General features: G+C 47.7%; 1 protein-coding gene across 2 annotated transcripts in view; it reads right to left on the bottom strand.

Moving 5' to 3' along the window:
* plekhm3 (pleckstrin homology domain containing, family M, member 3) overlaps nt 1-27,937 on the bottom strand; it is a 150,607-nt gene that overhangs the window by 85,011 nt on the left and 37,659 nt on the right. The window contains exons 3-4 of one of the 2 annotated variants that reach the window (XM_078228929.1): nt 19,097-20,008; nt 7,902-7,991 (exon numbers count right to left, since the gene is read on the bottom strand). In XM_078228929.1, the coding sequence (XP_078085055.1) occupies nt 7,902-7,991; nt 19,097-20,008 (1,002 nt within the window). The remainder of the gene's footprint in view (nt 1-7,901; nt 7,992-19,096; nt 20,009-27,937) is intronic. The other variant, XM_078228930.1, reaches the window with a different exon arrangement.

Genomic DNA, 27,937 nt, shown 5'->3' on the forward strand with positions numbered 1-27,937 from the left:
GAAAGCCCATCATAGAAACATAGAAAAATTACAGCACAACACAGGCCCTTCAGCCCACAAAGTTGTGCTGAACATGTCCCTACCGTAGCGATTACTAGGCTTACCTATAACCCTCTTTCTTACTAAGTTCCATGTACTTATCTAAAAGTCTCTTAAAAGACCCTATCGAATCCGCCTCCACCACCATCTCTTAGAATCCTAGAATCCCTACAGTGCAGGAGGCCATTCGGCCCATCTTGTCTCCACCGACAACAATCCCACTCAGGCTCTATCCCCGTAACCCCACATATTTTCCTTGCTAATCCCCCTGACACTTTGGGCGGCACGGTGGCACAGTGGTTAACACTGCTGCTTCACAGCTCCAGGGTCCTGGGTTCGATTCTCGGCTCGGGTCACTGTCTGTGTGGAGTTTGCACGTTCTCCTCGTGTCTGCGTGGGTTTCCTCCGGGTGCTCCGGTTTCCTCCCACAGTCCAAAGATGTGCGGGTTAGGTTGATTGGCCAGGTTAAAAATTGCCCCTTAGAGTCCTGAGATGCGTAGGTTAGAGGGATTAGCGGGTAAATATGTAGGGGTAGGGCCTGGGTGGGATTGTGGTCGGTGCAGACTCGATGGGCCGAATGGCCTCCTTCTGCACTGTAGGGTTTCTATGATTCTATGATCAATTTAGCGTGGCCAATCAGCCTAACCCACACATCTTTGGACTTTGGGAGGAAACCGGAGCACCTGGAGGAAACCCACGCAGACACGTGGAGAATGTGCAAACTCCACACAGTGACCCGAGTCCGGAATTAAACCCGGGTCCCTGGCGTTGTGAGGCAGCAGTGCTAACCACTATGCCATCGTGCCGCCCCAGCTTAGTAAGCTTCTTGTGCTAGGTTTGGTCTACAGATTTCATAGAAGCATACAAAGGAGGCCATTGGGCCCTTGGTGCCTGTCCCAGCTTTGAAAGGTATCCAATTACTACTACTCCCCTGTTCGTGTCCTGTAACACTGTGTAAATTATTGTAATTAAAATCATTTGAAGTTGCAGTCGCGTTCTTGAGAATTGCGACTTCATATGAAACAACTTCAGGGGAGGCGATGACCAAGTGGGATTATCACTAGACTATTAATCCAGAAACTCAGCGGACGTTCTGGGGACCCGGGTTTGAATCCCGCCACGGCAGATAGTGGAATTTGAATTCAATAAAAAATATCTGGAATTAAGAATCCGCTGATGACCATGAAACCATTGGCGATTGTTGGAAAAACCCATCTGGTTCACTAATGTTCTTTAGGGAAGGAAATCTGCCGTCCTTACCTGGTCTGGCCTACATGTGACTCCAGAGGCATAGCAATGTGGTTGACTCTCAACTGCCCTCTGAATTGGCCTAGCAATTATGTGGAGATGCCGGCGTTGGACTGGGGTAAGCACAGTAAGAAGTCTCACAACACCAGGCTAAAGTCCAACAGGTTTATTTAGTAGCACAAGCTTTCGGAGTGTCGCTCCTTCTTCAGGTGAGTACTTGGCCTAGCAAGCCACTCAGTTTCAAGGGCTACTAGGGGTGGACAATAAATGCTGGCCAGCGAGTGACGCCCATGTCCCATGAATGAATAAATAACTAAATCACTAAATTGTATAAATTCAAAATTTTGCAGGACCAAGGACAAAGAGCAGGGGAATAGGACTACTTGGTAGCTGCAGTATTCCAAAGAACCGGCATAGGCATGCTAGGCTGAATAGCTGCCTTCTGAGCCATACAGTTTTGATTATTCTACGATTAGAAGCGGGGGAGACGCTTCTGAGTCAAGTCCTCTGACCATTTCCCCACAGAAAATCTTTGCTCTATTTTCCTCTATAAACTTCAGAATCTTTGTCCCCAAATGCTTTCTCCTGCAGCTCTGCCAGTCAGCGAAGCACATTTTTTAAAAAATCATTTGTTAACCTTTCAATCACAAAATGCGGCATTACATTTTCACCTCTTTTATCTCTACACATTGAAGTTGGTTGATCCAATGATCTGAAATATAAGTGTGGAAAGCATTAGAAGTGGAAAGCATTAGTGTGGAAAGTATTAAAAAAACAGAATATTAGCACTTAGGTTATATCTGGTTTTTTTCCCTGAGCATTCTTTACCCTTTTAAAAAAAACACGATGTCACAGATGGCCACCCAAGCCTTTCAATCACCTTCAGATCATAGAATCCCTACAGTGCAGAAAGAGACCATTCAGCCCTTCGAGTCTGCGCCGACCACAATCCCAGCCGGCCCTATCGCCGTAACCCCACATATTTACCCTGCTAACCCCCTGAAATTTAACATGGCCAATCAACCTAACCCGCACGTCTTTGGACTGTGGGAGGAAACCGGAGCACCTGGAGGAAACCCTCACAGATATGTAGAGAACGTGCAAACTCCACACAGACAATGACCCAAGGTGGGAATTGAACCTAGGTCACTGGCGCTGTGAGGCAGCTGTGCTAACCACTGTGCCGCCGCTTATGGGTTGCCTGGATTTCCACAGATTCAAGTCGATAGGATTTGGTATGCAGATAGAATCCCTACAGTGCAGGAGTCCATTTGACCCATCAGCCTGCACCGACAACAATCCCACCAAGGCCCTATCCCCGTAACCCCACGTATTTACTCTGCTAATTCCCCTGGCACACAGGGGAGAACATGCAAACTCGACACTGACAGTCACCCAAGGCCGGAATTGAACCCGGGTCCCTGACACTGAGGGGCAGCAGTGCTAACCACTGTGCCACCGTGCCACCCATATCTGAGTGGCAAGATGCAATTCCGACACCAACGAAGCACACAAACAACGCGAAAACAAAAATTACTAAAGCAAAGTGGGAAAAGTGGCCCTAAAATATAGATAACTTTAAAACAAAATAACGACCTAAGCATGGAGTTCGTGCATATCCAATTCCCCTTTGACAGTTAATATTGAATCTGCTTCTACCAGCCGTCCAGACCATGCATTCCAGATCACTACAACCATGCAAATGAACTACTCCTCATCTCGCTTCAGGTTCTTTTACCAATGATCTCAAATCTGATTCCTCTGCACTTTGCTGAAGTGCAGAACCTCAGCTGATGCTCCCAGGGTAGTAGTGAGGGAATGCTGCACAGTTGAAAGCGTCATAGCTTGGATCCGACGTGAAAGAGTGTGACCCTCGTCCATCGTAGCAGGGGGATGGGTCTCCTCCGGGTGCACCAGTTTCTTCCCAAACTCCAAAGATGTGGAGGTTGGGTGGATTGGCCCTTAGTGTCAGGGAGGGATTATCGGCGTAAAAACGTGGGGTTACAGGGATCGCGCCGAATGGCCTTCTTTTGTGCTGTAGGGATTCTATGTTATTCCATGTTGGATGGCCAGTGCAGACACGATGGACTGTGCTGTAAAACTCTGCGACTCTATGGGGTGAATTTTCCCGTTCCGCTTGCCAGGGGGGTATCAGAGTGGGCGCGGACCATGGAATGGACCGTTGACCTGGGCAGGATTTTCCAGTTTTGGGGCGAGGGCGGCCGGAAAATCCCGCCCCGTGCATTTAATAGTTTCAATTATTGCTAAAAGTACAACTAATCTTCAGCAGATAAATGTACAGATATGACGTGAATTCTAACTGAGACGCTGAGGGTATGTCATAGAATCATACAGTCCAGGAGAGCATTTGGCCCATCGAGTCTGCACCGGCCACAATCCTACCCAGACCCTATCCCCGTAACCCCATGCATTTACCCTAGCTAATCCCCCTGACACTAAGGGGCAATTTAGCATGGCCAATCAATCTAACCTGCACATCTTTGGACTGTGGGAGGAAACTGGAGCACCTGGAGGAAACCCACGCAGACATGGGGAGAATGTGCAAACTTGACACAGACAGTGACCCCCAAGCCGTGAATTGAACCCGGGTCCCTGGCGCTGTGAGGTAGCAGTGTGAGCCACTGTGCTACCCCACATGTGGTCGAAAGTAACGTTGGAATTTGTCAGTCGGAAGGTGCTGATGACCATCACGGTCCCTATTCAATACAGATCACCCAACAGCCTGGAACAGCCAGCCGCCAACTCCAGACGCCTGCTCTTCAGCTATTCTGCAGTGACATTGTTCTTTGAGTGGATAGGAGAGAGCTGCCCCGTGATGCCTCAGCGAACAGCACCCCCCCCCCCCCCACCTCACCAGCAACCCGGTCACCACTTCACCTTTGGCGAGTTTTTTGGGATTGTTTTGCTTCGACTAACACAGATGTTGTAGGATTCCTTTTGACAAGACGCGGAGCGCTACTCATTCCGTCTCGAGCGATCGAGGAGGCACATGTACTGGGTCTCAGCAGTGGCTGCTCTATTCAGCATTCTACCCCATGCATCACAGTACTTGAATAGTGCGGATAAGTTTTTTTTTGGTACCACCATGTCTCTGAATTGTATTATACAACTACTTATTTACATAGATCTTGGAATAGGAGAGAGGGGGGGGGGGGGGGGGGGGAACCACAAAAGGAAGTTGTTCCTTTGATGTTGCATTCAAAAGCAATGCGCGATGAGAAATGTATTCACTCTCGGGCACTAATTAGCCCCGTTTGTTACATGAATGGGAAGTTTCAGGACCTCACCAACAGGAAGACAGTCTACCTACAGTGAAGAGGCTGGAGAGTGTGCACTCCCTGCCCAGACCATACAGCTCTTTGTTATACTTCCCAGGGTCAGAGTTTGATTAGTGCTGAAGAATAGGACATTCAGGCAGACTGAAAAACAAGGGAGTGGGAGAGAGGGTGATGGGGGCGGGGGGGAGGGGGAATGGGGTGGTATGCGAGAGAAAGAATTAGGACAAAGCTTTATTCGTTTAAAGCTTCATTTTGCAACACACTGGCTTCAAAGGTAAATTTGTTAACCTTGGATCCTTCACAGTTACATCATTGGAGGGAGAGTTGGCTTTCTCTCATCCCTCTCTCCATAGTGCTCTCTCTCTCCAAAAACTGAAGCATCGAGGGCTTTTTTTGGGGTTGGGGGGGCGGGCGGGGGGGGGGGGGGGGGGGGGGGGGGGGGGAGAGGAGGAGGAGGAGGGCGAGGGGGATATTAAACGGGGAATAATAAAAATGACCGAAAATATTACGGTCTCTTTGCAGACATCTTCTTGCTGCCACAATAGAAAATTCCAACGTATTAAATTACCTCCACTAGGTAAAATAAAATGCCTTGGAAGACAAATCACCACCCCCCCCCCATCCATATTGAGGGCAGCACGGTGGCACCGTGGTTAGCACTGCTGCCTCACAGCGCCAGGGACCCGGGTTCGATTCCCGGCTTGGGTCACTGTCTGTGTGGAGTTTGCATGTTCTCCCCGTGCCTGCGTGGGTTTCCTCCGGGTGCTCCGGTTTCCTCCCACAGTCCGAAAAGACATGCTGGTTAGGTGCATTGGCCATGCTCAATTCTCCCTCAGTGTACCTGAACAGGAGTGTGACGACTAGGGGATTTTCACAGTAACTTCATTGCAGTGTTAATGTCAGCCTGATTGTGACTAATAAATACATTTTATTGTATTATGGGACTGCAATACATACAACATTTTACATTTTATTACACGCTACTGAATGCCAGTGGATATGAAACATTTTGGCAAATATTGTAGATGTCCATGTGTATTCAAGGCCAGCTCGTGGACACTATATAATCTCATCCCACTCCCAGCAATTACCTATCGCAGAATTGCAAACACTCATTCATGGCGCCACACCTCCGAGTCGGGTTGACATCCCAATCCAACACCGCGTTACCTGCAGTCACTTGCGCCACGCTCCAGGTGTTCTGGATAGCCACATGTGGAAATTGGATTGTCACTCGAGGGAAATAAGCAGAACTGCAGCAATGGTGCAATGGAAATGGGACCGACTGCATTGCTCTACAGTGGGCCAACATGGATTTGATAGGCTGAATGGTCTCCTTTGTGCCATTGTGACTCCACAGGTGGGAATTTACGGCCTCACTCTTCCTGAAACCGTAAAATCCCGCCCGAGGTCAACAGACCTTTCCATGGTCCGCCCCTCGCCTGCTCCGATTCCCATGGAGGGCGAGACGGAACAATTCCAGCCCATGTCTCCAGTTGCTTGAACTTGGATTCAGGGCTTCTGAACTTGAGTGGGTGTTGTCACTGCAGAGTAGATAGGAGTCTGAGAAACTCTGACGTAGAGCCAAATGGACTCGAGACATTAACTTTGCTTTCTCTCCCTACAGGTGCTGCCAGGCCTGCTGAGTTTTTCCAGCATCGTCTCTCTCGCTGTTCTTGTTTCAAATTCCAGCATCCGCAGTGTTTTGCTTATTATAGGTGTTCGAGAGATTCTTAGAACACACAGCAACCACAGGGAGTTCGAGGGAATGGCAACTGGGTAGCCATCTGGCAGGATAGGAAGAGGCGGACTGTGCAGGAATTCTCCAGGAGTGAGTGTGGCACTCTCAAACCAGCTCCTAGAATCACAGAACCCTACAGTGCAGAAAGAGGCCATTCGGCCCATTGAGTCTGCACCGACCACAATCCCACCCAGGCCCTACCCCCATATCCCTACATATTTTATCCACTAATCCCTCTAACCTACGCATCTCAGGAAACTAAGGGGCAATTTTATCATGGCCAATCAACCTAACCCGCACATCTTTGGACTGTGGGAGGAAACCGGAGCACCCGGAGGAAACCCACGCAGACACGAGGAGAATGTGCAAACTCCACACAGACAGTGACCCGAGCCGGGAATCGAACCCAGGTCCCTGGAGCTGTGAAGCAGCAGTGCTAACCACTGTGCTACCGTGCCGCCCCTGCGCTGAATACCAGTGAGGGTGACGACAGGGGCAGGCAACGACTAGTGGGACACTGCAGGGATCAGTGCTGGGACCCCAGCTATTCATTATACACATTAATGATTTAGATGAGGGAAGTAAATGTATTACCTCCAAATTTGCAGAAGATACAAAGCTGGGTGGGAGGGTGAGCTGTAAGGAAGATGCAGAGATGCTTCAGTGTGATTTGGACAAGTCGAGTGAGGGACAAATGATTGGCAGGTGCAGCATAATTTGGATGAATGTGAGGTTATCCATTTTGGTAGCAAAAACGGGAAGGCAGATTCCTGTCTGAATGGCCATGAATTAGGAGAGAGGAATGTGCAACGAGATCTGGGTGTCCTCGTACACCAGTCACTGAAGGTAAGCATGCAGGTGCAGCAGGCAGTAAAAAAGGCAAACAGTATGTTAGCCTTAATAGAGAGAGGATTCAAGTACAGGATGACTTGATGCAATTATACCAGACCTTGGTGAGGCCACATTTGGACTATTTTATACAGTTTTGGTCTCCTTATCTGAGTTCTTACTCCAGAGGAAGTGCAGAGAACGTTTGCAGATTCATGGGTTGGCAGGACTGACGTATTAGAAGAGATTGAGTCGGCTAAGATTGCATTCCCTGGAGTTTAGAACAATGAGGGGGGAATCTCATGGAAACCTATAAAATTCTAACAGGACTAGACAGGGTAGATGCAAGAAGGATGTTTCCAATGGTAGGAGTGTCCAGAACCAGGGGTCACAGTCTGAGGATCCGGGGTAGACCACTCGGGACAGAGATGAGGAGAAATGTCTTCAGCCAGAGAGCGGTCAGCCTGTGGAATTCACCACCACAGGAAGTAGTTGAGGCCAAAACATTGAATATTTTCAAGAAGCAGTTGGATATAGCACTTGGGGCAAAGGGGATCAAAGGATCAGGGGGGGAAAGGTAGGATCAGGCTATTGAGTTGGACGATCAGCCATGATCATAATGAATGGCGGAGCAGCTAGAAGGGCCGATTGGCCTCCTCCTGCTCCTATTTTCTATGTTTCTATGTCAATGAAGGAAACACTAAACCAAATGCCTGCAAGTAATTGACTGACTTGATATGACTCACTTTCTTTGTGGATATGAAATTCACTGAGCCAGTCTTTCAGCAGAGCAGTTGCAATTATTTTGAAGGTGGGACCTCTCTTTAACGCAAAACCTGCTTATAAATAAAAAAAAAGAGGAATGCTTTATCGAGAGAGAACCTCTAATAAGACGTGAACAAAAAAACCCGACTTTTGTCACAATAATTGGACAAGGGACCCAGATGCGACTGTTAATATCAGAGTCACACTTCAGTGCTCTTAAAAGGACCCAAAGGCAGTTGAATCATAGCAATACAGAATGGCATTAGGAACACAGACTGTCCCATTCACTCACACAATACACAATTATCAAACCAAACCAACAGCTAAATATGTTGCTTTGTCAAGGCAGAAAAGGCCCCCAGTTATTGAAGTTTTAAAGGCACTCAGTAACAGACTCTTATAAATTTTATTCTGGGAACTGAGCAGCAGGATCATTTCGAGCACTGTTATTTTAAGCTGCATACGTGGGGTCGAATCCAACCTTGACGGAGCAATGGGAGATTCCACTGGCAGTAATGGCCACCGGCCACCATTTTGTGGCGGGAACAGGACACTGCTTTTAAAAAAATGTTTTTGCCAATAGTCTCCTCATCTCGGTTAAAGGGGCCAAATCTCTCTGAGGTACTGCTGGGAATGGTCGCTGAGTCCCTTGAATCTCTACCCTGCTCTGGCCATTTTTCACCTGCAATAACTTCTTGTCAATCTGCCAAGTTATTGGAGGGCTACGGTCTAACCCTGTCCTTGGCCATGCATCTTCCAGCAGGAGTCACTGGTTCAGCGGCTAGAGGCAGGTATCTTTTTCTAACTCCCCAGCTCAGGGGCAGTGAGGCCGGCCAAGTTCACAAGTGCTGCTGCCGTCGAGAGGCTGCAAATCAGTAGGAGTGACAAGTACCACATTAGAGGTGCTCTTTGGAGCTTGAAGCGAACTCCAGGCATTCGGAGTTTATCGCTAACGAACAAGCCTGTTAAAGGTTGTAAAATATCCGGAGTTCACTGGGCGGACATGGACACACACACACACAGAACCCAGCACAGAACACAGAGGTTAGCACTGCTGCCTCACAGCGCCAGGAATCCAGGTTCAATTCTGGCCGTGTGTGAAGTTTGCAGGTTCTCCCCGTGTCTGCGTGGGTTTCCTCCGGGTATTTCGGTTTCCTCCCACACTCCAAAGATGCGCAGGTTAGGTGAATTGGCCATGCTAAATTGCCCCTTAGTGTCCCAAGATGTGCAGGTTAGGAGGATTGGCCATGCTAAATTGCCCCTTAGTGTCCCAAGATGTGCAGGTTAGGAGGATTGGCCATGCTAAATTGCCCCTTAGTGTCCCAAGATGTGCAGGTTAGGAGGATTGGCCATGCTAAATTGCCCCTTAGCATCCCAAGATATGTGCGTTAGGTGGATTGGCCCTGCTAAATTGCCCCTCGGTGTCAGGCAGATTACCTGGGTAATGTGCCAGGGTAAATATGTGGGGTTGAGGATAGAGCCTGGGTGGGTTCAATGGGCCAAATGGCCTCTTTCCGTATTGTAGGGATTCTATGAGAACTCATCATGGAATCATACAGCGCAACAGGAGGAGCCCATTCATCCCATCATGTCTGTGCTAACTCTTTGGAACAGCTTTCCAATGAGTCCCACTCCCCTTTCCCTTCTCACAGCCAGGCAGTGATATCAGTAAGCAACGCTTCACGCAAAAGGTAGTGGAAATCTGGAACACTCGCCCCCAGAAAAGCTGAGGCGGTCCATCAATTGAAATCGACAGAAGAATCCTTATTACGTGAGAGCGTTCGGGGTTACGGAATCAAGGCGATAAATGGAGTTAGGTGCAGATCAGTCGCGATCTCACTGAATGGTGGGAACAGGCTTGAGGGGCTGAATGGCCACCTGTTGTTATTAGCCACTTGAAATGTTGGAGGGTACGGTTAGTAAATTAAAAGACCAGTGGCGGGGCAGCTGAATCAAACCAGCCTGCTTAATTCAGTAAGCGCGCACTTGCACATTAGCTTAGCGTGTACGCTGCTTGCGAATGCTGCCGCCAGTGGAGCCTCACTTCTCCTCCCCAAGTCCTGACAGCCCGATTCAACAGACACACACAAAAAAAAAGCAGAAAAAAAACACACCAGCCCACATCCTGCCACTCTACACGTTTAATAGCATTTAAACGTCAATCAATTAGCTTCCAGGGACAGGGCCCACACATCTTGTATTACAATTTAAAGCGCCTTTACTAAATAAATAACACAGGCCCTGAGGTGCCGTTGCTGGGATTATATGTATTTAAAAAACAAAAGCTTCACCATCCATTGGCCAGGTCGGGCCTTGCAGAGCGAGACAGGGTTATTACTGTAGCTTTAATGGTCTTTCTAGCACTTTCTTTTAATTTCCGCACTGTCGCTGCCACTTTCTGGCCTCAATTTGTCAAGGCGAACAATGCAGGATTTGTTTGGTCAGTCAGGTCTCAATTAGACATGGCTTTTGGCGTATTATTCACCATTCAGGCAAGGTACAATGGGAGTAATTACGGGAATCTGTGCCGAGGGGCTGAGGAATTTGCTGCTAAAAGAAAACTTGTTTTTTTTTCTCTCTCTTTTCTCCCCCACCCCAAAAATATCCCACACAACGCAACTGGCTGCCCTCCTTGCTTAATCCACTGACAATAGCGACAGGGCTGTTCTGTTCAATCGCTGGGAGTTCAAGTGATAAATGGGCACGGGGGTGAGCCGGGTGAATTCAGGCCGTGACCTCGGGTCACCAGAGCTGCGGTTACCTGCCCGGGTTCTGTCAGGTGTGTGGAAGTACAGAACGTGCGAGCAGTGCAGAAGGAAAAAAAATCAAACAGAAGGGAGAGGGGCTGGACTGTCTTGAGCTCAACTCTTCCACCTTTGAGCGATCCGCTGATTTTCTGTGAACCATCAGTTCCCCAGTCTGAACCGTAACCAGCTGCATCAAGTGGTTATTGCAGCTAACACACGCTCCGCATCCATGGACAAACTGTAGCAGGGTTTATTAATAATCAACTCCATAAGAGAGGATTTCTTTCCACACTCCATCCTGCTGATTAATCATTTTCTGGCCCATTTATACTCCAGAAGATCATAGAATCCCTGCAGTGCAGGAGGAGGCCATTCGGCCCATCGAGTCTGCACCGACCACAGTCGTATTCCCGTAACCCCGCATATTTACCCTGCTAATCCCCTAACAATAGGCACAAGTTAACATGGCCAATCAACCTAACCCGCACATCTTCAGGGTGTGGGAGGAAACTGGACCACCCGGAGGAAACCCACGCAGACACGGGGAGAACGTGCAGATTCCACACAGACAGTGACCCGAGGCCAGAATTGAACCCGGGTCCCTGGTGGCTGTGAGCCAGCATTGCAAACCACTGTGCCACCGCGCTGCCCCTAATGCTAATGGTGGGTAGGAATGCGATCCTGCTTCCTTCTCCTTTCATGTTCCCTTCACTGACAATCCCAGACTCACTGCAATGCCAGTTAAGTATATCAGCCGTGGTAACAATCTTGTCACAGTAAGGATAGGTAACAACACCTCCACGATGATCCTCAACACCGGTGCCCCACAAGGCTGTGTTCTCAGCCCCCTACTGTACTCCTTATACACCTATGACTGTGGGGCCAAATTCCCCTCCAATTCAATTTTCAAGTTTGCTGATGGCGCCACCGTAGTGGGTCGGATCTCAAACAATGACGAGACAGAGTACAGGAATGAGATAGGGAATCTGGTGAACTGGTGCGGTAACAATAATCTCTCCCTAAATGACAACAAAAGGAAGGAGATAGTCACCGACTTCAGGAAGCGTAAAGGAGAACATGCCCCTGTCTACATCAACTGGGATGAAGTGGAAATGGTTGAGATCCAGATCACCGACAACCTGTCCTGGTCTCTCCACGCCGACACTATAGTTAAGAAATCCCACCAATGGCTCTACTTTCTCAGAAGGCTAAGGAAATTCAGCATGTCCACTACGACTCTCTACAATGCACCATAGAAAGCATCCTTTCCGGATGTATTACAGTTTGGTATAGTTCCTGCTCTGTGCAAGGCCGCAAGAACTACAAAGGGTTGTGAACGTAACCCAGTCCATCACTCAAACCAGCCTCCCATCCAATGACTATCCACACTTCCCACTCAGAAAAGCAGCCAGCATAACCAAGGACCCTACACACCCCGGACATTCTCTCTTCCACCTTCTTCCGTCAGGAAAAAGATACAAAAGTCTGAGGACACGTACCAACCGACTCGAGAACAGCTTCTTCCCTGCTGCCATCAGACTTTTGACTCGACCTACCTTATATTAAGCTGATCTTTCTCTACACCCTAGCTCTGACTACTGTAACAGTATATTCTGCACCCTCTCCTTTCCTTCTCCCCTATGTATTCTATGAACGGTATGCTTTGTCTGTATAGCGCGCAAGAAACAATGCTTTTCACTGTATCCCAATACATGTGACAATAATGAATCAAATCAAAATCTGGAGTCAGGAGGCTGTTGGGTCAAGTCCCACTCTGCAGAGGTGAGCGTCCAAGCTGAAGCTCCCAGTGCAGCACAGAGCGAGTGCTGTACAGTCTGTGGTGCCATCTTTCACAGGGGTTGTAGTCCCTCAGCTGTACACAAGAGGCTCCCACAGCACCAGCGGGAAGAAAAGCAGGGAGCTCTCCCTCGCGTCCTGGTCAATATTTATCGCCCAAAAAAAACATTGTCTGGTTATCTTGTTGCTGTTTGTGGCAATTTGTCTGACACATTTCCTACACTGCACAGTGACTGTGTTTCAAAAATATTTAATTGGCTGCAAGATGTTTTGGTCGCGAGGCGGTGAAGGTTGCGATTTGATGGCTTAGTGTTTCTCTTTTTAAAAAAGACAGGTAGCAGCAATTAGGAATCCTTAATTTTTTAAAATAGTTTTCTAAGTCTGACGATATCCTGCTCAGTGTCCTTCTGACATGAACACACACAATTCAGGCGCAGTAACAATGTGTACAGCATTCCCTCTTTTCTGGGACCTTACTTCCAGCCTCCCTACAGCAGCCTCTGCTGTAGCAGATCAGTACTGCTGAAGTACCCACCAGTCAGCCTCCTGCCTGATAGCAATAGGAATGACAAATTGATGCTGTGCTGTGGGTATGGGCCCACGCCTGGATTAAGACTTCCCAACCTCAGTTCATACAGGATCCTTGTAAAAACTGACAGAGAGGAAGCTTGGGAGTCTGGACTGGATTTGAATCCTTGTCCAAAGGTAAAACACAAGCATTTAACTTATTTGGCACTAATTTCACCTCACCAATAAGACAACAATAATATCTCCCTCAATGTCAAAAAAAAGAGATAGTCATCAACTTCAGCAAGCGTAAAGGAGAACATGCCCCTGTCCACATCAATAGGGACGAAGTAGAAATGGTCGTGAGCTTCAAGTTTTTAGGTGTCCAGATCACCAACAACCCGTCCTGGTTCCTCCACGCTGACGCTATAGTTAAGAAAGCCCACCAATGCCTCTACTTTCTCAGAAGACTAAGGAAATTTGGCATGTCCACTACGACTCTCACTAACTTTTACGGATGCACCATAGAAAGCATTCTTTCACATTGTATCACAGCTTGGTATGGCTCCTGCTCTGCCCAAGACCACAAGAAACTACAAAGGGCCATGAACGAAGCCCAGTCTATCACGCAAACCAGGCTTTCACCCATTGACTCTGTCTACACTTCCCGCTGCCTTGGAAAAGCAGCCAGCAAAATCAAGGACCCCATGCATCCCGGACATATTTCTTCCACCTTCTTCCATCAGGAAAAAGATACAAAAGTTTGAGGACATGTACCAACCGATTCAAAAACACCTTCTTCCCTGCTGCCATCAGACTTTTAAATGGACCTACCTCTTTCTCTATACCCTAGCTATAACTGTAACACTATATTCTGTGCTCTCTCTTCTTTCCTTCTCTATGTACGGTATGCTTTGTCTGTATAGCGTGCAAGAAACAATACATGTGGCAGTATACTTATGCATGCGACAATAATAAATCAAATCAATTAAACCGATTCGAAGGAGCAAAGTGTAGAAAGGATAATTGAAATGGTCTACATTATTATAATTTAACAGACACTGGGGAAAAAAGTAGTTATCGTTGCTGACCTGTGTGGCCAGATGGCCAATGGCCTGAATCGTAGACCCAACGGACAAGCAGACACTAAATTAAACTGCTGAAGCAGACAGCTCCTACAACAAGGGTCGCTGGGAACCCAGACAGGCCAAGGTCAAAAACAATACAGCTCAGGAACAAGCAAGGCAAGCCAGGGCATGCCCACGGAGCAGAGATTGGAAGGACTCGACCCTGATCATATTTGGCAGATGGTTTGTGTAATCCCTGGTTTTGGTCAGACTCTCTGGCACCTGGAGTACCTGCCATGACCTTATTTGGAAGGGGCTATGCATTCCTGGCGATGGTCAACTAGGATGCATCTAGAGTCCTCCAAATAAATGATTTGCAACCTCATTGGGTGCCGTGACCTCCAATCAGTGATCACATTGGCTGGAAGCCAGGGAAGCTTCCAGAAGGATGTGGGGTGGGGAAGGCGGGGGGGGTTTAAGAGCAGATACCTGGAGGCAACTAGCAGCAAAGACTCAGCACGACCTGCAGTGAAGAAGATTATAGACAAGACTTGGTGGCAATTCAAAGATGCGGAAGAGGGCGCACAAGAATCACCTTCGAGGACAAGAATCCTGAGACGGCAGAGGCTCAGAGAACAAGACCCTTAGCTCGGTCAAATTCATCGGCACGGGTAGTATTAGACTCTTAAGCAAATGGAGTTAAGATAGTTTTGGGGATAGTAGCTGGTTTACTGGGGCGGCACGGTGGTGCAGTGGTTAGCACTGCTGCCTCACAGCTCCAGGGGCGTGCGTTCAATTCCCGGCTTGGGTCACTGTCTGTGTAGAGTTTGCACATTCTCCTCGTGTCTGTGTGGGTTTCCTCCGGGTGCTCCGGTTTCCTCCCACACTCCAAAGATGTGCAAGTTAGGTGCATTGGCCATGCTAAATTGCCCCTTTGGGATGCGTAGGTTAGAGGAATTAGCAGGGTAAATGTGTGGGATTGTTGTAGGTGCAGACTCGATGGGCCGAATGGCCTCCTTCTGCACTGTGGGGATTCTATGGTTTCTGTGTGTCAATGTTTATTGAACTTGTTAATAAAATTGGGTTGAACCACGAGCCGAGTCTTGTCCTTTTTGTTAATCTTGTAAATAAAGGCACCGGGGTGAAGCATTTGCGACATACAAACCGGTCGAAGTCCACTGTCCACTTGTCACTATCAACAACCTGTATCACCAAACAAAGCTTTTAAATCAATCAGGCTGGTGAGGCACGCCAAGTGTCTGTAGCTCCCAGTTAGCACTCGCTGCAGTGTGACCGCACACCAAGGTTAGCAGGCAGTGTGAGGCTCGTGATTCAATCAAACCCTTTGGGTGAGTTTATGATTCCATGGAACCTAAGGTGAACCCTCAAAGGGGGAGGTTAGATCCTCAGGGCCAGCCCAAGAGGGAGGGGTCAGACCCTCAGAACGAGCCCACAAGGAAGGTCAGACCCTCAGAACGAGCCCACAAGGAGGGACAGACCGACAGAGCGAGCCCACAAGGGGGGAGGGTCAGACCGTCAGGGTGAGCCCACGAGGGGGGAAGGTTAGACCCTCAGAGCGAGCCACGATGAGGCACAGACCCTCAGAGCCAGCCCACAAAGGGAGGGGGTGTCAGACCCTCAGAGCGAGTCAGACCCTCAGTGAGCCCACATTGGGGAAGAAATCAGCCCCCTAGTGCTCCACTAGGCACTCCCATACCATGCCCAGCTCCTATTGCCAGCCAGTCCGACTGCCTAATTATTTAAAGTTTGATCAGCCCCAAGATGTTGAATTATTGACTCTCCCAGCTAAAACTGCAGATGAGCACCAGATATCCTGAGGGAAATGTCAAGGGAAACTATCTGCTGGATGGTTTGTTTAGTCTTTAGTCCCTCTACCCAGGCCGCATGACCTATTTGCATGTCAGGATCAGTACAGACCTCCCGCCAGAGTTCCCTCTGGCTTTGTCCTGTCCGAGAACAGTTCACCATCACAGAGCAGATTTATGAGGATATTCGCTGGGCTGAAGAATTTTAGTTATCAGGAAAGATTGGATAGGTTAGGGTGATTTCCTCTGGAACAGGGAACCTTAATTGATGTGTAATAAATGATGACGGTCTAGATAGAGTGGACAGGTAGACCCCATTCCCCATGACTGAGTGGTTCATTACCAGGGTACATAGATCAAGGGGTAGGAGGCTTTCAAGAGGAAATTATTTCACCCTGCGAGTGGTGGGGATCTGGGACTCTCTCTGAAAAGCTGCTAGAGGCGGAAACCCTCATGACATTTACAAAACGGAATTTAAAAGTAATTGGGATATACCCTTGTCGTACAAGGGTATATCCCAATTACTACAAGGTTATGGATTAAGAGTTGGAAAGTGGATTAGACTAGGATGGCTACTGTAAACTGATGGGCTGAATGGCCTCCTCCCACACCATCCAAAGATGTGTGGGTTAGGTTGATTGGCCATGCTAAATTGACCCTTGTGCCAGGGGGATTAGCAGAGTAAATGTGTGGGGTTATGGGAATAGGGCCTGGGTGAGATTGTGGTTAATGCAGACTTGATGGGCCGAATGGCCTCCTTCTGCGCTGTAGGGATTCTATGTAGATTTCTATGTACCTTAATTCTAATGTGAGGAACTTTCCAGAGCTTTAGTCTAAACAATTCTAATTATTCAGTTTGTTTACATTAGGTGATAAGATTTTTAAAAATTCATTCCTGGGACATGGGCATCGCTGGCTGGCAGCATTTATTGCCCATCCCTCACTGCCCGAGGGCTGCTGAGAGGCAACCACATTGCTGTGGCTCTGGAGTCACATGCAGGCCAGACCAGGTAAGGACAGCAGAGCTCCTTCCTTAAAGGACATTAGTGAATCTGATGGGTTTTTCCGACAATCAACAATGGTTTCATGGTTAAACGTAGATTCTCAATTCCAGATACCTTTTATTGAATTCAAATTCCACCATCTGCCATGGCGGGATTCGAACCTGGGTCCCCAGAACATTAGCTGAGTTTCTGGATTAATAGTCTAGCGATAATACCACTAGACCATTGGTGGCAACATGCGGTGAAATGAACCTGGGTTCATGCTCTGAGTGTGCCAGCACACCTCTGTTAGTATTTATAAGGCATGTCAACGCATCCATTTGCAACAGTGTGCATGCAACATGTGCAAATGCAGCTTTGCTCCTGTATGTGGCTGTGTCAGGCATTTTGTACACAGCAAATCTTTTCTCGCCCTTTGCAATCCGTTCAGTTGTGACAACAAACCATAGGAAGGACATATTGAAGAGAGTGCAGTGCAGGACCCTTTAGTGGGGCTAAAAGGGTTAGATTACGAAGAAAAAGTTGCAGAGGCGAGGTGTGTATTTGCATAAGTGCGGGTGGATGATCATGGGCTGATTAAATTGAATGTTTATGATGAGTAAAGGATTTGATAGGGAACATGGGGAGAAGTTACTCGCTATGGTGTGGAATTCTAGAATCAGGAGGGTTAACCTTAAAATTGGAGCCTGCCTGTTCAGGAACGATGTCAGCACTTTTCCACACACAGGGGTGTGGAAATCTGTAACATTCACCCTCAGAAACTGCGGAGGCTGGGGGCCTCTTTCATGGGGTGTTTGTTGCCCACCCCTCATTGTACTTGATAGATCTCTGTTGGGGAAGGGTATTAAGGAATATGGAGCAAATGTGGGTAAATGGAGTGGAGGCGCAGATTAGACATGAGTAACTGAATGGCAGAACAGAATTCTGTCCCTACTGTGACGATACTGTGCCTTTAAGAAATGTATTTTGATCATGTTTCTCTGCAGGATGTTTTGAGCAGTCCCTGACATTTTACTGGAGCCATTTTGACTATAACCGGCATCCTTGATTGTTACTGAAGCAGTATAATTGATACCATGTTTGTTTAATCTGAACTAATGCAGTGTTCTGTTGTCTTAGTGTTTCCCTATGATTGCAGAGTAGAGCTCGAATGGGATGACTGACCAGTCAGGTCATATGACTGGAAACAGCTAGGCTTTCAGCTTTGCTGCGGTTTTCAATTGATGTTTGGAGTTGAGAGAGAGCAGTGTCTGTTTTATTCCCCTCCCTGGAGTTGGAGATTCTCATGTATGAGTGTTGGAAGCTGCAGAGAGAGAGAGAGAGAGAGGTATCCTTTCCTGTCTCTGAAGTCTGCGGACTGGAAGCTGCTACAGACCAGGTTTCCTTCTGTTTTGCTGCCGTGAGAATATATTCTTCACTGAAAACTGCTGTTTGGATTTCTGTCCAGAGATGTTAAACCTGTTTAAAGGGTTTTGTCCATGGTAAGGATTAGATATCTTTAGTTCAGGGTTATACATTATAGCGGTTCTTTTGTTTTTGTTTGTAATTGTTAGAAATTATTGCTAATATTCTTTCCATACATGTTAACTATATTCTTAAATAAACTTTTGTTTGATAAAAGCTCCCTAATGGGTCTTTTGAATCAAACCTGAAGTGAAGCTATCATGCTTATCCTAGCCAATTTCAAGATGCAAAACTTATGATTCAGGCGGGGTTCATAAAGCACTTTGGAGAGCTTGCTTTAAAATTGGAACAACAGAGATAGCTAGCTGTTCAGAATTACACCGTGGCATGTTTAAGTCTTGTAATTGTTAGAAGTAGTGCTAATTCTTTTTGTTATATTCTAATTGTGTTCTTAAAATAAACTTTGTTTGATAAAAGCTTCCTAGTGGGTCACTTGAATCATACCTGGAGTGAAACACCTTATGCTCGCCCTAATTCCAAAATCAAATGTAAAACACAGAGTCTAGGCTAACCTCACAAAACACCTTGGAGTTTCTGGCCTGGGCCTTAAGTCTATTTCTTTAAGTCTTGCTTCCTTCCTTAACAGCTACACTGGCAGAAGTCTAAACCAGATCACTTGCCTGCCTACCTCCCTCTCTCAGCAAATTCTGAAAAAAAAACAAATGATAGCAGTTCTACCTTCCCTGGGGAAAGGAGATTCTCAGCATCGGTAAGATTGAGCACCTAGACACTTTGCTTATTTAGTAAAGGATGTAAACATTCACCTGCACACCTGAAGCTCTGAGCCGTGAGACCCTTCTCCACTGCGATGACAGTCAGGAGACTGAGAAAGCTGCTGGTCACAGAGTACCGCTTATTCCTCTGTGTGCCCACACCACTCGAGTCCATCCCCTTTGCCTTCAGATCCCTCGATGGGAAACACTCAGAGCTATTGGCCGCCCACCTGGAGTTAATCACAGCCTTGATTTGCTCTGTCCACTCCTGGGCTTCCTGATGGGTGTCCGCCATCAGAATGAGAACCTCTTCCGGGAAAGTTACCTTGAGGCGAGGAGCTGAGTCCATTGGTGCTTCAGTGTGGACGCTGAGACATCGGCCGATCCTGTAAGTTGCCAAGGGCTCCTCTTGTAAATCATTGGTTTGAAAGTATTTGAGCTGGCTTTGGCTAAGGACAAAGGTGTAGGCGTTCCAGTTATTAAGAGGCATCAACATGTGAAGTGTTCCAATCCGTACTGCACCTTCTGTGCAGAGATGGCGAGCCCTGGGTTGGTTGGCCTCCACTTGGCGAGTCCCGGGGTGCCAGTCAGGGGGTGGCGGGCTGAGGGTTCCGTTTGGCAGGCCCGAAGGCTGTGGCAGGCGCAGGGCGTGCATCTGTGCCAGAAGGTCCCGCCTCCAGTCTTCAGCCTCCTGCTGGGATCGGGCTTGTAGTTGCAGCTGGGCGCCGTTGGAGAACAGGACATCCAGGACACGGTCGCCATGGCTGGCTGACACGACGATGCTTTGGCAGCGGCTCAGGTAGTACACATTACAGAGGTGGCAGTCGTCTCCGGTTCCTGCGCTGTAAAGGCACAGCTCACGGGAACAAAGCTCAATGTAGCACTCTTTCCATGGACTGGCATGGTCCTGCCTTCTGGCCAGGCTTCCCTTCTTCAAGACATCTCGACCAGGGCGCTGAGGATCTGCGGGATGGGAGACAGAAAGATTTGTGCCTTGAACATCCATACCTTTCTCACCTCCAGAACTATTCCAACAGTCTCCCGACAAGCCTCCCTGCACCCACCCTCCGTATCCTGGAGCTCACCCAAAGCCTTGCTGTCCAACTCGCACCAAGGCCCATTCACCCTCATGCTTGGTGATCTACATCCTCTGGCCTCACCATCCCCATTTTCAAATCCCTTCATGACCTCACCCTTCCCTGTCTCTGTAAACAACCCTGTGACCCTCCAAAATCTCTGCCCTTCTCGAATTTCTCAGCTTTTGCTAATTCCCATCACCCGACCGGCGGCTGTGTCTTTAACCTCCCTAAATCTCTCTCCTTTTTAAAGATAATTCCTAAACCCACCTTTGGCCCATCTTTTGGTCACCTGACCCAATATCTGCTTATGTGGATCCGTGTCAAAATAGAATGGTAGAATCCCTACAGCGCAGGAGGAGGCCATTCGGCCCATCGAGCCTGCGTTGACAACAATTCCACCCAGGTCCACGCCCCGTGACTCTATATCTTTATCCTGCTAATCCCCCTGAAACTAAGGGGCAATTTAACATGGCCAATCCACCGAATCACATTTTTGGACTGTGAGAGGAAACCAGAGCACCTGGAGAAAACCCACGCAGACATGGGGAGGAATGTGCAAACTCCACACAGTCACCCGAGGCCAGAATTGAACCCAGGTTCCTGGCACTGTGAGGCAGCAGTGCTAACCACTGTGCCTCCTCCCCCCGCAAATATGACTAATTGCCCTCCTGTGAAGAACCTTAGGATATTTTACCATGTTCTGGGCACCATATAAATGCCAAGTTGCTGCTGCTTTTAAACAACGGATTGTTGCTTCATTAGACAGCAGATGTTGGCAATTTGGAAGAGAAGCCTATATTCGTGGAGTTGAGGAAGATGCTCACACAGACTGTTAGCACAATGTTGTTTGCTCCTGTACCCTGTATTGAGCACTCCCAATCTCACAACAGCCTCTCCGGCTGGGACATTTCCACTCCAGCTATAACTGTGGCCTTTCCAAAGCTGTTCACTTATCACCAAATGAAGGGGTGGTTTCATGGAGCAAGTTAACAATCACCAGGAACTGGGTCAAATGTGTTCAGAACTTGCTTACCTTGAGACAAAAATGATAACCTGGAGAGAACTGGAGGTTTGATTTGACCAGATTGATTCCAGGGATGAAAGGGCTGTCGTGTGAGGTGCGGTTGGATAGCTTGGGCTTCTACTTGCTGGAGTTTAGAAGGATGAAGAGGGGATCTGAGTGAGGTATATAAAATGCTAAAGGGGATAGATAAGGTGCAAGTTGAACAGATGCTCCCTTTTGTGGGACAGTCTAGATCAAGAGGTCATAGATATAGGGGGAAATGTTCCTGTCCCGCCCGCCACGGGAATTGTAGGGGGCGGGGGGGGGGGGGGGGGTGCGGGGAGTGGACCATACAAAGGTCCGTTGACCTTGGGGGGGATTTTCCGTTTTGGGGTGAGCGCAGCCGGAAAATCCCGTCCATAAAGAGAGAGGAGGTTCAAAACGGAGGTGCGGCGAAACAGCTTCTCTCAGAGGGTTGTGAATCTGTGGAACTCACTGCCTCAGAGTGCAGTAGAGGCAGAATCAATCAACAGATTCAACAAAGAGGTGGATAGGTTTCTAATGAAAAATGGGCTGAAGGGTTGCCCTGCTCTCAGGATTCTACCATTCTATTTTGACACAGATCCATGTAAGCAGATATTGGGTCAGGTGATCAAAAGATGGGTCAAAGGTAGGTTTTAAGGAATGTTTTTTAAAAAGGAGAGATTTAGGGAGGTTAAAGGCAAAGCCACCAGGAAAGTGGAGTTGAGATCAGGATAAGATCAGCCATGGTCATGTTAAATGGCGGAGTGGGCTCGAAGGGCTGAATAGCTCACTCCCTCTCTTAATTTCTCCGGTTAGCCAATGTGAGCAGGATTCAAACTCACATCTGACAATCAAAATCAATATTCACTGTTGCAATTCTTGGTCTGCTCTCTCTCTCTCTCTCACTCTCTCTGACTCTCTCTCACTCTCTCCCCCACCCATCCTGCCCCACCACCCAAAAAGGTAAATTGTTTTTTTTCAAATTTGATTTCCTCCTCTCTCAACAGTGACATGACTCAGTTGGGAGCGCCTTCATCTCCGAGTCAGAAGAGGTTGTGTGTTCAATTCTCACTCCAGAAACCTGGGCACAAGGCACAGAAACATAGAAAATAGGAGCAGGAGGAGGCCATTCGGCCCTTTGAGCCTGCTCTGCCATTCATCACGATCATGGCTGATCGTCCAACTCAATAGCCTAATCCTGCTTTCCCCCCATAACCTTTGATCCCATTCGCCCCAAGTGCTATATCCAGCTGCCTCTTGAATACAATCAATGTTTTGGCATCAACTACTTCCTGTGGTAATGAATTCCACAGACTCACCACTCTTTGGGTGAAGAAATGTCTCCTTATCTCCGTCCTTAATGGTCTACCCTGAATCCTCAGACTGTGACCCCTGGTCCTGGACACCCCCACTATCGGGAACATCCTTCCTGCATCTACTCTCTCTCGTCCTGTTAGAATTTTATAAGTCTGAACTCCCGCGAAAACAATCCTAACCTAGTCAATCTCTCCTCATACATCAGTCCCGCCATCCCCGGAATCAGCCTGCTTAGTGTAGCACAAAGAGCGCTGCACTGTCTGAAGACTGTCGCCTTTTGATTGAGACCTTAAACCAAGGGCCTGTCTTCCAAATCTGATCTAAAAAGATTCTGATGCATCTTGAAGAGGAGCAGGAGAGTTCCTGGTATCCTGCGAACATTTCTCCCTAAACCAACATACTTTCAGATTATCTGGTCATTTATCTCATACTCAGGTTCATGGACCTGGTGTCTGCAAATTTGACGCCACACTTCCAGCGCTTCAAAAATATTTAATTGGCTGGAAAGTATTTTGGGATTTGTTTTTAAATGAGAGGTTTGACAGATAGGTAGATAGAGGCCAAAACGACAGTATAGTTTCATAAGCAGAAGGAAGCCCTAATAAGCTTCTTCACCCAGAGAGTGGTTAGAATATGGGACTCGCTACCATACAGAGTAGTTGAAGCAAATAGCATAAACCCATTTCAGGGGTAGCAAGATAAACAGGAGGGACAACGGAATAGGAGGAAAGTTTATCTATTAGTGTCACAAGAAGGCTTACATTAACACTGCAATGAAGTTACCGTGAAAATCCCCGAATCGCCACAATCCGGCTTCTGTTCGGGTACACTGAGGGAGAATTTAGCATGGCCAATGCATCTAACCAGCACGTCTTTCAAACTTTGGGAGGAAACCGGAGCACCCAGAGGAAGCCCACGCAGACGTGGGGAGAACATGCAGACTCCGCACAGACAATGAAATGCAGATTGAGATTGTGAAAGGCACAGAATGCAGGATCTTTGTTTAGTGCTAACTGGGCTGCAATTGTATACGAGGACCAATCTCCCTTTGGTGCTTTGCCAAACTGTTCTTCATGTGCCAGCTAAGACAGCAGGGGTTAGCTCTGCCTCAGTTGGTGGACTGCAGCCCAGAGTGCCAGCAGCCTCCACACAGCGGGATTTTACTGCTGAGATTTTCTCCCCGTATTCCCCCACGTTAAATATAGAAATCATAGAAACCCTACAGTACAGAAAGAGGCCATTCAGCCCGTCGGGCCTGCACCGACCACAACCCCACCCAGGCCCTACCCCCATATCCCTACATATTTTACCCATTAATCCCTCTAACCTACGCATCTCAGGACACTAAGGGGCAATTTTTAGCATAGCCAATCAACCTAACCCGCACATCTTTGGACGGTGGGAGGAAACCGGAGCACCCGGATGAAACCCACGCAGACACGAGGAGAATGTGCAAACTCCACACAGACAGTGACCCAAGCCGGGAATCGAACCCGGGACCCTGGAGCTGTGAAGCAGCAGAGCCAACCACTGTGCTACCGTGCCGTGTATCGTTACAGTTAGGTCACCAATCTAGTTAAAGGATACTAATTGTTTAACCGAACCATTAGCGCAGGAGGCCTTTCGGCCCAGTGTGTCTGCAATGCCTCTTCGAATGAGCAATTCACCAAGGTGAACAGGTGAGTGAGCATATGGGGAAATGGAGCATTTAGACAGTTACATGGGTAAGATGGGTATAGGGGGATATGAGCCAAATGCGGGTAATTGGGACTAGCTTAATGGTAAAAACTAGGCAGTATGGACAGGTTGGGCCGAAGGGCCTGTTTCCATGCTGTAAACCTCTATGACTAAGGGGTGAGGGGATGACACTAGGATAAGACAGATGCCGGCAGAGCTCAATCCCAAGTACCTCCCCTTTCCACCACCCATTAGAGAGTCCATGGGTTAGCTTTGGTAGGGCATCGTCCACATTGAGTCAGAGATATACAGCAGAAAAACAGGGCCTTTGGCCCAACTCCTCCATGCCAACCAGGGTTCCTAAACTGAACTAGTCACATTTGCCTGCGTTTGGCCCATATCCCTCTAAACCTTTCCCACCAATGTACCTGTCCAAATGTCCTTTAAATGTTGTAATTGTACCCGCCTCTACCACCTCCTCTGGCAGCTCATTCCATATACATTTCACCCTGTGTGTGAAATGGGCGGCACGGTAGCACAGTGGTTAGCACTGCTGCTTCACAGCTCCAGGGTCCCGGGTTCGATTCCCGGCTTGGGTCACTGTCTGTGTGGAGTTTGCACATTCTCCTCGTGTCTGCGTGGGTTTCCTCCGGGTGCTCCGGTTTCCTCCCACAGTCCAAAGATGTGCGGGTTAGGTTGATTGGCCAGGTTAAAAATTGCCCCTTAGAGTCCTGATGCGTAGGTTAGAGGGATTAGTGGGTAAATATGTGGGGGTAGGGCCTGGGTGGGATTGTGGTCGGTGCAGACTCGATGGACCGAATGGCCTCCTTCTGCACTGTAGGGTTTCTATAATTCTATAATAAAAAGTTGACCCTTGGGTCCCTTTGAAATCTTTCCCCTCTCACCTTAAAGTTATGCCCTCTAGATTTGGACTCCCCTACCCTGGGGGAAAAGACCTTGGCTCTTCACCTTATCTATGCCCCTCATGATTTTATAAACCTCAATATGTTTGGTTAAAGCTAAGCAGTTCAAGATGGCAGCTCACCAGCATTCTCTCGGGGCATTTAGGAATGGGCAACAAATGCTGGCCTTACTTACATCCCATGAATGAATAAAAATAAAATTAAACATGGCTCAATTTCCAGCCAGGAGTCACTGAACAATGATGAGGAACGGGAAGCCCCGCTGGATCCATCCCTTCAAAATGAAGTGTCGTGATACCCCTTACTACACTTGGCGGAGGTTAAGCTAACATGACACTGATCAGAAGACTGCACATTTGTATGACTCTGCATCACAGTGGGCAGCACCGATATTCTTAAGGTAAACTTTTATGTTTCATTCGGGGCGGCACGATGGCGCAGTGGTTAGCACTGCTGCCTCACAGCGCCAAGGACCCAGGTTCGATTCCCAGCCTTGGGTCACTGTCTGTGCGGAGTCTGTACATTCTCCCGTTGTCTGCGTGAGTTTCCCCCAGGTGCTCCGGTTTCCTCCCACAGTCTGAAAGACGTGCTGGTTCAGTGCATTGGCCATGCTAAATTCTCCCTCAGTGTACCCGAACAGGCGCCGGAGTGTGGCGACTAGGGGATTTTCACAGTAAACTTCATTGCAGTGTTAATGTAAGCCTACTTGTGACACCAATAAATAATAAGTAAACTCATGTCCTCTGATTTCACAAAAACCATTTGGCCATCCAGTCTTAAGTAAAAACAATTTGCTAAAATCAGAATAAGGCTTTGAAAAGAAAGTGTAGAATTTTGGAGGGAGGAATCGGTTTTGGTGCAAGGCTTTGGCTTGTCTGATTGATTTGGGGTTGGAATTTTTATGTTAAAATGTATTTTTGAGAGAATTGTATTATTGAAAAGTGAAAGCAGAGAAACATTCTCACAAACCCAATGCTGCTCTTTTAAGGGTGGGTGCATGGTGGGGTAATGCTGCCTCTGCCCCTCATGTTCCTAACATACACCAGTCCCCATTCACCCATTAGCCCTGTGTTCACTAACCTACACTGGCTTCCAGTCCAGCAATGGCTCAGTTTTCAATTCCTTCCCAGTGTGTTCAAACACCTCCACGGCCTGGCAATCTTCCCGCCTCTGCGACGTTCCCTAGTCCTGCCACCCTGCGGCATGCTCCTCCAATGCTGGCCACTATGTGCCCCCCTGATTTCACCTGTCCCACCACTGGCAGCCGTGCCTTCACCTGCGGAAGATCCTAAACTCTGGAATTCCCTCCCTAAATCTTGCCACTTCTCTCCCTGTAAGAAGCTCCTTAAAAACTCTCTCTTCCAACACGCTCTCGGATAGCTATCCCAACAGGGATAAGGCATAGGTGGGATTGTTGCCAGTGCAGACTTGATGGGCCAAATGGCCTCCTTCTGCACTGTAGAGATTCTATGATTCTATTCTATCTCGGCTTGGTGTCAATTTAAAAAAATACTTACTTGAAGTACCTTGGACTATTTTACTAAATAAAAGGTGATACATAAATACGTATTGTTGCAAAAGCTAATTCCCATTTTTTGCAACTGTTTAATTCTTTGTAATATAAGCTCCTGTTGGCAATTCGCCTCTTACAAATGATAAGACAGCAAAAAATTGCTTTCCTTTCAGGCTGTGGAGATGAAGACTACCTTTCGCTCCTTATACTGTAAGTGAAAGCGCCTGCCATTGAATAGTATCTCTCATACTTAAAGATCATTACATTCAATGGACATAGAGGTATGTTTTGTCACTGCACTTTCCCTATTAATCCAATAATACAGATTTGCTTATGTTCAGTCTCCGAAGCATTTAACTTGGCTACTGATCACAGTGGCCTATTTTTCTCCTCCTTTTATTGACTGGAAATGGCATTTCAAGGATCTGAAATCACCAAGACCAATATGCTTTCTCCGAGAGAGGGGGATTGTTGTATGAGAAAAGGCCTCATTCAGGCCTTTTTTCCTCTATCTTCCTAATATGAGATATTGTTTGTCTTACTTTTCCACCCATCACTGGGGGAGAGAAAGGAACAGGAATTAGGAGCAGGAGTCGGCGAGTTCAGTCCTTCGAGCCTGCTCCGCCATTCAATCAGATCGTGGCTGATCTCTCCCTGGTCTCAAATCCACCTCCCCACCTGTTCCCCATATCCCTTTATTTATTAGAAATATATTTATCTCCTTCTTGAAACCATTTAAATGATTCAGACTCCATCGTACTTTGAGGCAGCGAGTTCCACAAATTCACCACCCTCTACGAGTAGTTCCTCCTCATCTCAGTTTTAAATCTACCGCCTCTCAACCTGTACCTGTGACCTCTTGTTCCAGAAAATGCTGGAATATCTCAGCAGGTCTGACAGCGTCTGTGGAGAGAGAAGAGAGCCAACGTTGTGAGTCGAGATGAAGGGTCAGCTATTCTCTCTCCACATACGCTGTCAGACCTGCTGAGATCTCCCAGCATTTTCTGTTTTTGTTTCAGATTCCAGCATCCGCAGTATTTTGCTTTTGACTTTTGTTCTAGATTGCCCCATAAGGTGAAACATTGGGTCAACATTTACTTTATCAATCCCTTTTAAAATTTTATGTACGTCGATCAGATCCCCTCTCATTCTTCTAACCTCCAGTGAGTACAAACTGTTTAATCTCTCCTCATACATCAACCCTTTTATCCCCGGAATCAATCTAGTGAACCTCCTCTGAACTGCCTCCAATGCCACCACATCCATCCTCAAATAAGGAGACCAAAGTTGGGTACAATACTCCAGATGTGGTCTCACCAACACCGTATCCAATTGCAACAACACTTCTCTACTTTT

This window comes from Mustelus asterias, chromosome 14, assembly GCF_964213995.1.
Source record: "Mustelus asterias chromosome 14, sMusAst1.hap1.1, whole genome shotgun sequence".
In the NCBI taxonomy this organism is placed as follows: domain Eukaryota; kingdom Metazoa; phylum Chordata; class Chondrichthyes; order Carcharhiniformes; family Triakidae; genus Mustelus; species Mustelus asterias.